The sequence below is a fragment of the Oryx dammah genome, unplaced genomic scaffold (assembly GCF_014754425.2).
Source record: "Oryx dammah isolate SB20612 unplaced genomic scaffold, SCBI_Odam_1.1 HiC_scaffold_29, whole genome shotgun sequence".
NCBI classification, from domain to species: domain Eukaryota; kingdom Metazoa; phylum Chordata; class Mammalia; order Artiodactyla; family Bovidae; genus Oryx; species Oryx dammah.
In genome coordinates this window covers 24340235-24352939 of record NW_024070213.1, presented here as the reverse complement: position 1 = coordinate 24352939, position 12705 = coordinate 24340235, and the positions used below count along the sequence as shown (strand labels likewise).

At 38.4% G+C, this 12705-nt stretch overlaps 1 protein-coding gene across 1 annotated transcript in view; it reads right to left on the bottom strand.

Annotated features, from left to right (window-relative positions):
- The window catches only part of PTPRO (protein tyrosine phosphatase receptor type O), a 277143-nt gene that overhangs the window by 81822 nt on the left and 182616 nt on the right, over nt 1-12705 (bottom strand). Inside the window, exons 11-12 of the mRNA XM_040235255.1 lie at nt 7046-7197; nt 5513-5633 (exon numbers count right to left, since the gene is read on the bottom strand). Of these exons, the coding sequence (XP_040091189.1) occupies nt 5513-5633; nt 7046-7197 (273 nt within the window). The remainder of the gene's footprint in view (nt 1-5512; nt 5634-7045; nt 7198-12705) is intronic.

Sequence of the window (12705 nt, the reverse complement as noted above, 5' to 3'; positions counted from 1 at the left end):
ACTGAGCACATACACATAAGAAGTCTGGCATCTGAACAGTGCTTAGAAGTTTCTCAGCATATATTTGTTAAGTAAATTAATGAATGGATATGCTATTACTATTAGGGGAACCACTGACTGAGACCACCCACCCAGGCCAGGTACCATAGTAACCACTTGCATGAGTTATCTTACAACAGAAGGTCCTGGTAAGGGACATGGAACTAACAAGCTACCACCAACTGGAAGAATTCAGAAAAGGTCAAAAGGAGAAATTTCAGTCCAAATGTCCCACCAACCTCCTAGGATGCTTCTTGCTGGAATTCATCTTGATTGAGCAATATGTGTGCCATTAGGAAGAACCCTGAGTCAGAATGATTGCCCAGAGACAACCCAGAAACTAACCCCATCACCATAAAACCCTAGACTGTGAGCCACATGGCAGAGAAGTTCTCCCGGTTTCCCTTACTCTATTGCTAACCACCTGGGCACCGTTTCCCAATAAAATCTCTTGCTTTGTCAGCATGTGTGTCTCCACAATTCATTTCCAAGTGTTAAACAAGAGCCCACTCTTGGGCCCACTCTCAGGTCCCTCTTCCAGCAACATTACCATTGATCTATTTTATGAATCTCATTCTTATTTTTTTTTCATTCTTATTTCTTTCCCTCACTCCTTCCTTCCTTCTTTTCCTTTTTTTTTTTCAGTTGTAAAACTGATTGTCTGATGTAAACTTACAAATCCTCCTAACATTTCACCAGAGCTCCAGGTGGATTCACCAAGACTAGAATTTATGACTGGTTGCTGGTTGAAGCCATGATTGCATGCAGACCAATGAGTACTTGTAACATGACAAGTCTTAATGCAGATTTGATTGACATTTGTGATGACTACCAAAGGGAACTGCCATCATTTACCATTGTAGTACCATGAAACTCTTGGCAATCTAAAATTCTTAATGGGATGACTGGCTCAAAGCCTTGTAAACAGCACCATTAGCAGTACTGTCTTCTCCTGGATGTCCACTGATGACATAATAATTGGATAATTTTGGTAGTGTACCATTTTGGATTAATTTATATTGTCTGGATTCACTTATAGAATGGTTTCTTTCCTCAGATGGCAAGAATGAATGTTTTGTGAAAAAAACTTGCATCTCAGTTATTACTAAAGCAAAATATTTCACTTATCTGAAAGATGGAACTTGTTTTGGTTAAATATTAGTGATAATACTAATTTCAACTTTGAAGTCTGTAGTTTCATTTCCATTCAACAAATACCTATTAAGTATCTACAGCAGAGAAGGCATGGTGCTTTAGAAAATTAAAATAGCTTATAAAACACAATAATGTGATTAGCAGAATGGAAAATAGACCTTTAAACAAATGGATAAAAAGTATGTTATTTTGTTTCCAGAAAAGAAAGGCTGAGGACAAATACATTATATAAAGATTGTCTTGCTTTCAAAGAGGAACAAGATTGAGGCAATATTCTGTCTGATATTAAGATACCAACATGGAAAAGCTGATTGATTCTAGGGTAATGATTCACTGGAAATAATTGCGGTGGTAACTTGCTTCCCTACTTGAAACATTTAAAGGAACTTCCTAAATTGGTATAGGCAATCCTGTTCATTAATGGAGAGATATGGAGGCTCAAGGAGAAGGCAATGGCATCCCCCTCCAGTACTCTTGCCTGGAAAATCCCATGGACAGAGGAGCCTGGTAGGCTGCAGTCCATGGGGTCGCTAAGAGTCGGACACAACTGAGCAATTTCACTTTCACTTTTCACTTTCATGCATTGGAGAAGGAAATGGCAACCCACTCCAGTGTTCTTGCCTGGAGAATCCCAGGGACAGGGGAGCCTGGTGGGCTGTCGTCTATGGGGTCGCACAGAGTTGGACACAACTGAAGCAACTTAGCAGCAGCAGCAACGTGGAGGCTCAAAACCCAATGGCAAGTTTGGGAAACAGTCAGTTTCTTACTCCCACTCCTATTTATGTGAGTGTAATTGTTCCAGTTTATGACTTTAACCCATATTCCTGAGACTTCATAGATCATTCATAATGTCATGTAAAAATGACAGCAAAACAATAGGCCACTGAATGCTACTTTGGTAAGCCCACCCCTGAACTTTCACTTTAAGGGAGACCAACATATCAAATGAATTGGAGAAAGCATCTAGAAGCTTGGAAAGAGAAAGCCTTGGGGAACACAGGCAGAGTCTTCAAGTAATTCCAGTTACCTGTAAGCAAACTTTGAACTAACATTCATACAGAAGACAAAAATCATATGTAAGACAGCAAAAGAGACACAGATGTAAAGAATAGACTTTTGGACTCTGTGGGAAAAGGCAAGAGTGGGATGATTTGAGAGAATAGCATTAGAACATGTATATTACCATATGTGAAATAGATGACCAGTCCAAGTTCAATGCTTGAAGCAGGCATTCAGGGCCTGTGCACTGGGACAACCCAGAGGGATGGGATGGGGAGGGAGGTGGGGTGGGGGTTGGAACAGGGGGACACATGTACACCCTTGGCTGATTCATGTCAATGTATGGCAAAAACCACCACAATATTGTAAAGTAATTAGCTTCCAATTAAAATAAATAAATTAAATTAAAAAAAATCAGAGATAATGGTTGGAATTTCCAAGCAGATGACTTTTTTCTTAATAAATAGATCATCTAGTGTTGGAAACTGGTGATCTCCACATTCCTGAAATTCAAGTATAGACTGCTGCTGCTGCTGCTAAGTTGCTTCAGTCATGTCCGACTCTATGTGACCCCATAGACTGGACTATGCAGCCCACCAGGCTCCGCCGTCCCTGGGATTCTCCAGGCAAGAACACTGGAGTGGGTTGCCATTTCCTTCTCCAGTGCACAAAAGTGAAAAGTAAAAGCTAGGGAGGAGTAGATCGTGGGCAGTGCAAGAAAGATTGAACTTGACTCATGAGTCTTGATGAGTCCTGGAGAAGGAAATGGCAACCCACTCCAGTACCCTTGCCTGGAAAATCACATGGACGGAGAAGCCTGGTAGGCTACAACCCATGGGGTTGCAAAGAGTCGGACACGACCGAGCTACTCCACTTTCACTTTCATGAGTCTTGATAGGAGAAGCAGAGCCCCCTTGAGGGTGCTTGGAAATTTGCAGAAATGTTTTTAGCGGTCACAAAAGATCACAAAGTCACAAAGTCAATCAGACTTCTGCGGGCAGGGCTCAAAAATTCTAGATGTCTTTCTATGATCAAGAAAGCTGCAAAGAGAAAAACTGTCCCATGTTCCACATTCCCCATAAACTTCTAATTTTGCCACCAGAATAAATTCATTATAAATATAATTACAAGTACTTTATCACACAATTAATATTGGAAAAAAATTATCATTCTAAACTAGGTAAGTCAGGAAGAGAAAGACAAATCATATGATATCATTTATAGGTGGAATTGAATTTACAAATGCTATAAATGAACTTATTTGAAAAAACAGAAACATGCTCATGGTTTTAGAAAACAAAGCTATAGTTACTGAAAGGAAAATGTGGGGAAGGGGAGGGATAAGTTAAGAGCTTGGAATTAACAAACACACTCTGCTATATATAAGATAAATAGCCAACAAGGACCTACTATATAGCACAGAAAATCTACTCAATATTCTTAATAATCTATATGGGTAGAGAATCTGAAAAAGAATGAATATATGTATATGTATGCCTGAATCACTTAGCAGGACACCTGAAACTAACACAACATTGTTAATCAACTGAACTTCAATAAATTTTTTAAAATGATACTGAAAAACTACTCAATAATTTACTGCCCATATTGTCTATTTAGTACATCATGCATTTTCAATTATCTATTTAATTCTAAATGTTTTCAGTGCAAGAGTTTAGTTTTTATCACGGCAAATAGGAGACAAAAAAGATTTAAAACTTAATGTCTTGTGCACTGAATTATAGAGAAAATGCAACAAGTGGATAATCTGAGAAAATATTGTGTTTTGTTTTGTTTCAGATTTTCCAAGAGTTTCTAAAGCATCGCTGACATCACTACTGATCCTGGTATTTAAGCTGCTGCTAAATCACCCTGGTTCATTCTTCACTTATAGCAGTACATATGAACATAGTAATAACAGAGATGATTTGAGATTTTTATGGACAGACTCAGACACAGAGTACAAGCTGGCAGACATCTGAAATGATGATGTCAGTAAGTTGCACTAAGTGTTTTGAAAATATTTTTATTGCCACTCTATATGTAAATTTATTTTTTATTGAATTATAATTGATATACAACATTGCATTAGTTTCAGTGTACAGTGTAATTATTCAATATTTTTATCGATCACTAAATGATTTCATGACATCTAGTCACGTGTAGACTTTATTTTCAACTATTAAAATGATGAGGTCTCTGCTGTAAAAATTGTGTTTTGATGTGCATTTATTTTGGGGTTATCATCCTTAAACTGACACTGCCCAAGAAATCTACCACCCAACTTTTTGCCAATATGTTCTCTTTTGCCAATTATAGGATATCATCTCTGAGGTCCCTTTAAGTACCAGAAACTAAATATTTTAACACATGATATTTTGAATGTAGAAGATGTATTTTGCATTACATAGTGTCACTTCCCAATTGTTTTTCATAGTATAATTATTTTAACACCATGCAATAAGTTCCAGCTCATTTGTAAGAGTATACTTTCCTCATTTTCCCTTATAGCTCATCATTCTCCTTAGCATGTTATCCTCACTCTAACCAACACTATTCTCCACTTTCTTTCATCATAAGCAAATATATCTACTCTCTTAATATTTCTCCTAACTCTAGTTTTTATTCTAGGGCCCAACTGCACTTAAGCTTGACAGTTATTTATTTTTAATTAACATTAATAAATGAATTAATATGAATTCGTTCATTCCTTTATTTTTATCCTTCTTGTGTGGAAGAACTACAGTTCTCGTTACTTCCTAAAAACTCATATTTATTCATTTTCATTGTAGGTAGTCATCAAGTAGTCCCATTATGACTTTTAGAAGAATGAAAAGCTGTACCTGAACACATACATAGGGAATCCATGTTATTATTATTTTTTATAAATTATTGTCCTTTTATCTGGATTTTATCTTAGAGTTAGAATGCTACATCAAATTCGAAAAATCAATATGTGGATTTATCTATGAAGTTCAGCTTTATTTACGTAAAAGGGAAATAGTATCTGATAGGGTTGAGAATATCACACTAGATAATAGCTAAGGTCCTTCCATCTCTAAAATCCTAAGACTCTGTGGTTCTTCTAATCTTATTATGGACAATGAACTCCCTTCTCCCAACACAGTAGACACTGTCCTCACAGAAACATATGTGGAATGTACTTTTTTGATAGTGTAAAGTCTTTTTTGCATTTATAAAAGACACTGAACCAGTTTTTTCCATTTCTTTGAGTTGAGAAGACCATGCTAAACCAAGAGATACAAACACTAGTCCTCCAGCATGATTATTTGCACACACACCCGTGTTCTCTTCTTACCTAGCTTGACAAGACGGAGCATGGAGGTGTTACTTCCTCTCTCTGTGCAAGCAGTTACAGAGAGATTGTAGATATCTCCAGGAGGCAGGCTGAGAACTGCAGTCATGACATTGCGTGTCACCTGCAAGATCACCAAAATCAAGCTGTAGGGCTGTCACAGACATCCTATCTCTGTTCTGTGCTGCAGTCTACAGCTGATTAAACCTTATGGATATGGTATTTCCTCTGAAAATTATACAAATTCCTCAACTGAGCCAAATACAAGGTAGCTCTAAATAAGCACAACATAGATCAGAACATTTTTTGTGATTAATTCCATTGTTTGGAGTAGGTATTACTATGATTTTTTTCGTCCCTCTTGCATTCACAGCAAATTTTAGAAAAAGCAATTGCTGGGTTGCAAAAATAAGAACATTGCTCAGCTCAAGCTAAGCTCAGAAGAAACTTACCCATATCCACAGACACCTGGTCTCTTAACTAAAGACTACATTTCCCAGTTTCTAATATTGATAGTGGGGACCATGTGACCCAATTCCAATCAATGGATTGTAAGAGGAAGTCCCATGGTCAACTTAGAGTTTTGTTCACACCTTTTAAGTGCTGGGCCTCCACATCCTCTCTTTTTCCCTTCCTGCAGGCTGGAATGTGGCTGTAAATTGAACGGAGTTAACCTATGCAGGTGATGACTATACGCAGTGGCAGATGGAGCAGCAAAATAGAACAAATCTGGACTCTTGAATAATCTCTCATGGCAGAGGTACCCTTTTAGTCCTGGGCACCTTGAGAGAGATATAGATGTTGATATTTTTTAAACCACAATCTTAAAAAAAATTTTATTTCAATAGTTTAGTTGGTACCCTAACTAATACAATGTCAAAAAGCTTAATAAACCAGGAAAGAAATCAATACTTCCAAAGTCTCCAAATATTGAGGGTGTTAGAGACATATAGAGAAAAAAGTGAAAATACTGCGATTTTCTTGAAAATGTTTGGTATTATGAAGAAAAAGCTCAAATCGTAACTTTAAATATAGGTGAAATCAATTGCAGCAATTACAATTATTAAAAATTAAAAGGTAAGCTCTGTGAAAGAAGGACTTCAAGTTTGTTCACTATCCTGTCTCCAGACAGGCTGCTCAGGTGGTGCTAGTGGTAAAACAAACAAACAAACAAACAAAAAACCTGCCTGCCAATACAGGACACTCAAGAGACAGCAGATTCTAAGATCCCCTAGAGGAGGAAATGGCAACCCATTCCAGTATTCTTGCCTGGAAAACTCCACAGACAAAGAAGCCTGGCGGGCTACAGTCTTTGGGGTTGCAAGAACTGGACACAGCTGAGCACACACGTGTGCACACGTGCGTGCACGTGCACGCACACGCACACACACACACACACAGTCTCCAGAACCAAAAACAGTGCTAACTGGCGTGCAAACACTTGTTTAATGTCTCAGTAAATGTTTGCTTCATGATTTTCAATAGTATATGCAAATAAATGTCAGGTGCCCAATACTGGGACTCAAAGAAACATACACTCTTTTTAATTTTCTTCTTTCCTTCTGCAACAACCATCCAGTGGAGCATTCTAGAATGGGAGAGGTCTGTGGTGTCATCCCCGTAGATCCAACTGATGTACAACAGACTGTTGAAATATTCCACAGATGTGATTTCTGGAGCAACTGGGGCTACAATGGAGGAAAGAAACACACTTTAATTTAGTAGACTACTGGTAATTAAAGAACTTATCAATAGAACATGAAATCCCATACAGAGCTTATGCTTAGTTACTCAGTCGTGTCCAACTCTTTGTGACTCTATGGACTGCAGCCCGCCAGGCTCCTCCATCTATGGGGATTCTCCAGGCAATAATACTGAAGGGGGTTGCCATGCCCTCCTCCAGGGGATCTTCCCAAAGGGATCCCCAGAGGGATCAAATCCGGGTCTCCCACATTACAGGCAGATTCTTTACCGTCTGAGCTACCAGGGAAACCAAACTCTATACAGAGTTTAAAGAATTAAAATTTGCACCTCATGATGGATTTCCCAAGTGGCACTCGTGGTAAAGAACCCACCTGGCAATGCAGGAGACATAAGAGATGGGAGTTTCATTCCTGGGGCAGGAAGGTCTTCTGGAGGAGGTCATAGCAGCCCACCCCAGTATTCTTGCGTGGAGAATCCCATAGACAAAGGAACTAGGTGGGCTACAGTCCATAGCATTGCAAAGAGTTAGAACACAACTGAAGTGGCTTAGCATACATGCACAACAGCACGTATGATAGTCCTAGGGACTCGTGGACATGTCTGTAATATAGTGAAGTTGGATGGTATGAGGTGGGCAGTTGTTCTATGGGATGTTGCCTAGCGTGGCTCAGACCCAAGACAGCCAGACTCAACTATGCCTGAGGAGAGCATGCTTTTTTACAAAAATTTCAGTTATAAGATTACTAAAACATTAACTTGTTCGGGTCAATTCTTCTGTTAATTTGTTGCTGCATCAATAAATTAATATTATTAGGCCTTGGCAGACTTATTTTCCAAGCAGTACTGAAAACTCTGGGGTCCTGTAAAAATAAATCTTTTCTATTGTGGCAGCAAAGAAGTTTACAGGATAGACAGTAGGATCGATGAGTAAAGGAACAGAAAAGTAAATAATATGTCCAAAAGATTACAAGTCAATGGCATTGACAGTGTGCTTTGTGGAAGATAGGGCTCTAAATAAAGTTGCTGAAGCAAGTATTAAAGAAAGGAAGGAAAGGATTTTGAAAATCATGCTTCAAAGCTAAATTCTAACACCAAGCTTATTAATTTATTTTATAATCTTACACATTTAAATTTTTAAGAATTCCAGTAGGGGACGAGAGAGAGTTCATCACAAGCTTTGTAATACATAAGTTCTGAAAGCAAACTTTAATTGTTTTTAAGAGTAACTGATAATTCTGAAGATTTCAACAAACACATACACAGTTGAATTTTGTGATCTTGAAGATAGCCAAGCAAGTGTTCTTTGCAGGATTCAGCCCCAAATCAACTCATGGTTAGAGGAGAATTTCTATACATTAAAAAAGACTTATTTGGGGGCTTCCCTGGTGGCTCAGTGGTAAAGAATCTACCTGCCAATGCAAGAAAAATGAGTTTGATCCCCGGTCCAGGAATATCCCACATTCTGGGGAGCAACTAAGCCCAAATGCCATGACTACTGAGCCCATGCCCCTAGAACATATGATCCACAAGTGAGGCCCCTGCAGTAAGAAGCATGCAATGAAGAGTAGCCCCGCTCACTGCAACTAAGAAAGCCTGCGTGCAGCAGCAGAGAGCCAGGACAGCCAGAGTAAACAGATAAAATAATGGGTCGTAATTGAAAAAAAAAGACATTTTTTCAACATGCCCTAAATCAGATAATGAACATTCATATCTATGTTTTGGAAATAATTTACTGAAGAGATTTTAACAGAGTAAAAAATACATTTCTGTTTCATACTGTGTATGAATAGCATTTCTATTTGACAATGAAAATTTTAAATTGTCAACGATATCTATAACAAGTAGCACAAACCCATATCATAATGCAGAAAATTCTAATAAAGCATAATAACCCTGGCTTAACATATTTCTACATACTTCATTATTTACAAGTACCTATGCTTAATGCTTCCTCAAAGGGTATATTTTCATGTTCTAATTTGAGTGAAGACAAGAAACATATTCAAAATTACAGGGAGTTTGGGATGGACATGTACATACTGCTATATTTAAAATAGATAACCAACAAGGACCTGCTGTATAGCACATGGAACTCTGCTTATGTGGCAGCCTGGAAAGGAGGGGAGTTTGGGTGGAGAATGGATATATGTATAAGTATGGCCGAGTTCCTTTGCTGTTCACTTGAAACTATCATGGCATTGTTAACTGGCTATACTCCAATACAAAATAAAGAGTTAAAAAAATAAAATTACAAAGCCAGACCTATACGTCTCCCCATCACAAGTACTAAGTCTTCAGATCATTCTCCTTTGTGTTGTTGCTTTCAAATCCTGTGTATTGCTGAAAGACCACCAGATGTCACTATTTGTTTATTAAACATTACTTGGTACACTAGTATAATTATGAACTTGACTTGCAGACAAGTTGCCTGATAGATGGTAGACTTGAGGGCCTAACAAATCAGACCTTATTCAAATATTTTATTCCTATTTCCTTTTATACTACACAATTTGTCAGTTTGGATTATGATTAAAAAGCATATGAAAGTGAAGTATCAGATCTTTATTTGCTTTAAAATTGAAATGAGGGAAGAAAGCTCCCCTCACTCCTAAAAAGGCTAAAATTTCAAACAGTTTTAGATATAGTTATAAAAATAAAGCTCAGGTACCATATATGTTTTAATAACAATTTAGATTACATGATTTAATTCTCACACTACCCTGTGAGGTATTATCATGCCCATTTAAAATTATTTGTTAATTTATTTGACTGCCCTGGGTCTCAGTTGCAGCATGTGGGATCTTTAGTTGGGGCATGTGGGATCTAGTTCCCTGACCAGGGATGCAACCTGAATTCCCTGCATTGGGAGCAATGGAGTCTTAGCCACTGGACCACCAGGGAAGTCCCTATACCCGTTTTATAGATATGGAAATTGAAGCCATCTGTGTCAATATGCCTAGGTAAGACTGTGGACTGCCAGTGTCAGCATGACTTAATAGTTGATCCCAGGAAAAAATCAGAAATTCCCAAAGATCAATTCATTGGAGACAACAGACTGCTCACTTAGGCAAGTAGCTTGCTTACTAACCAAAGTTTATGTATGCAGACTTGCTTTGTCCACCTAAACAGTTATCTCATGATTTCCACCTATTCCCAGGTGGTTCCAGCTTTGAAAGGCACACCTAAAGCACTTGTGCCCAGAACTCCAAATCCTATTAATACTTCATTTCTGATGTCGCCCCTGGGAGACACCACAGAGCCTCTGTCCAGGTAGTTTCCCGGCACTGCAGTGAGTTCTAAGACAGTTAGTTTTGTCCAATTAGCCACCTGTTAAGCAATATTTTCAGTCTTACCTGTGAGAAAATAGAAATTCAGGATCCTTAAGTTAATTTGCTTAAAGTTCTGTAGCTGGAAATTAGCAAGGTCAGATCTGCTCAATAAGTGATCAGATGTGAAGTCTGGGCTTTTTTTAGACAGCTGCTCCTTCTGACAAGGAAAGAGCATTCTCAGACCACTCACCTCAATCAAGTTAAGTGTATGAATTACTGACACAGTGAAGTTTAATTATAATTAAATAAGTGATTATTAATGCAGTCAAAAAGCCTAACACAGGGCTTGTCAAATAATTGGCATTTTCTCTTTTTAGGGTGGCCTTTCACTTTTCTACCGTAATATTACTGTTAACATCTGGAACAAAGGAAGTACCAGACATTGACCAGTAAAGAAAAGCAGTGAACTATGTAAGCTAACTGTATAAGAATCCACAAGATCACTATCTTTCCATTGTTTTCTTATTGATACATCTCAAGCCTATAAAACTAGCTGTCCAGTGAGGGAAATATTTTGACAAAGTTTCCACCCTTATGGCAGAAAGTGAAGAGGAACTAAAAAGCCTCTTGATGAAAGTGAAAGAGGAGAGTGAAAAAGTTAGCTTAAAGCTCAACATTCAGAAAACTAAGATCGTGGCATCTGGTCCCATCACTTCATGGGAAATAGATGGGGAAACGGTGGAGACAGTGTCAGACTTTATTTTTTGGGCTCCAAAATCACTGCTGATGGTGACTGCAGCCATGAAATTAAAAGACACTTACTCCTTGGAAAGAAAGTTATGACCAACCTAGATAGCATATTCAAAAGCAAAGACATTACTTTGCCAACAAGGGTCTGTCTAGTCAAGGCTATGGTTTTTCCAGTGGTCATGTATGGATGTGAGAGTTGGACTGTGAAGAAAGCTGAGCACCGAAGAATCGATGCTTTTGAACTGTGGTATTGGAGAAGACTCTTGAGAGTCCCTTGGACTGCAAGGATATCCAACCAGTCCATTCTGAAGGAGATCAGCCCTGGGATTTCTTTAGAAGGAATGATGCTAAAGTTGAAACTCCAGTACTTTGGCCACCTCATGCGAAGACCTGACTCATTGGAAAAGACTCTGATGCTGGGAGGGATTGGGGGCAGGAGGAGAAGGGGATGACAGAGGATGAGGTGGTTGGATGGCATCACCGACTTAATGGACAAGAGTTTGGGTGAACTCTGGGAGTTGGTGATAGACAGAGAGGCCTGGCATGCTGCAATTCATGGGATCGCAAAGAGTGGGACATGACTGAGCAAATGAACTGAACTGAACTGATTCTTCATCTAAACAATATTTTTCTTTTCTCAGTATAACTCTAATGACAGCTTTGCAGTCCCATCAAAAGTTCTTGAACAATCTTAGTTCAGACAACGAAGGTTACTATTCTTGGTTGAATTTCTTCTTTATTGCTACCTCTGCCCACCTCCACTGTCTCTGCCATATGATAGTGAACTATTAATACATAATTTAAGGTCCTGAGGATCCATCACTAATAGTATTGTAAGTACTTTAAGTCTAGGCCATGTATTTTGCTAAATAGTTTATTTAATTGGGATGTAATAATAGATAATAGATACTATTATTATCCTTATTTTACAACTGAAAAAACCTGAGGCTTAGAAGAATTGCTGGAGTTTACAGGTAGAAGGCAGCAAAGTTGTGACTCACACCCAAGTCTACGAGTCTGCAAGCCTGTTTTAATTCCTGCCATGAACCATACTGCAGTCAGCCTGTGACTTTACAAATGGCTTAATTAATAAGGAAATGGAGGCACTCTAGCAAATACAATTATCAAATGGATAAAATCAATTCAGTGCAGTGTGAAGCTGAAAGCTCTGCCTGTTACATCTCGATTCTAATCAATTCCAAACAGTGGTGCATAAATCAAGGGCAGTGACTCAGGATAAAAAGAAATCAAGGACAGTAACTCAGAGTAAAAATTGTATTTTAATTTTTAAAGGCTATCATTTAAACAAATCATGAACTTTCAGAATCAAGTATATCATCTTCCATGAACAGAGAAGGAAATGGCACCCCACTCCACTACTCTTGCCTGGAAAATTCCATGGATGGAGGAGCCTGGTGGGCTGCCTGTCTATGGGGTCGCACAGAGTTGGACACGACTGAGTGACTTCCCTTT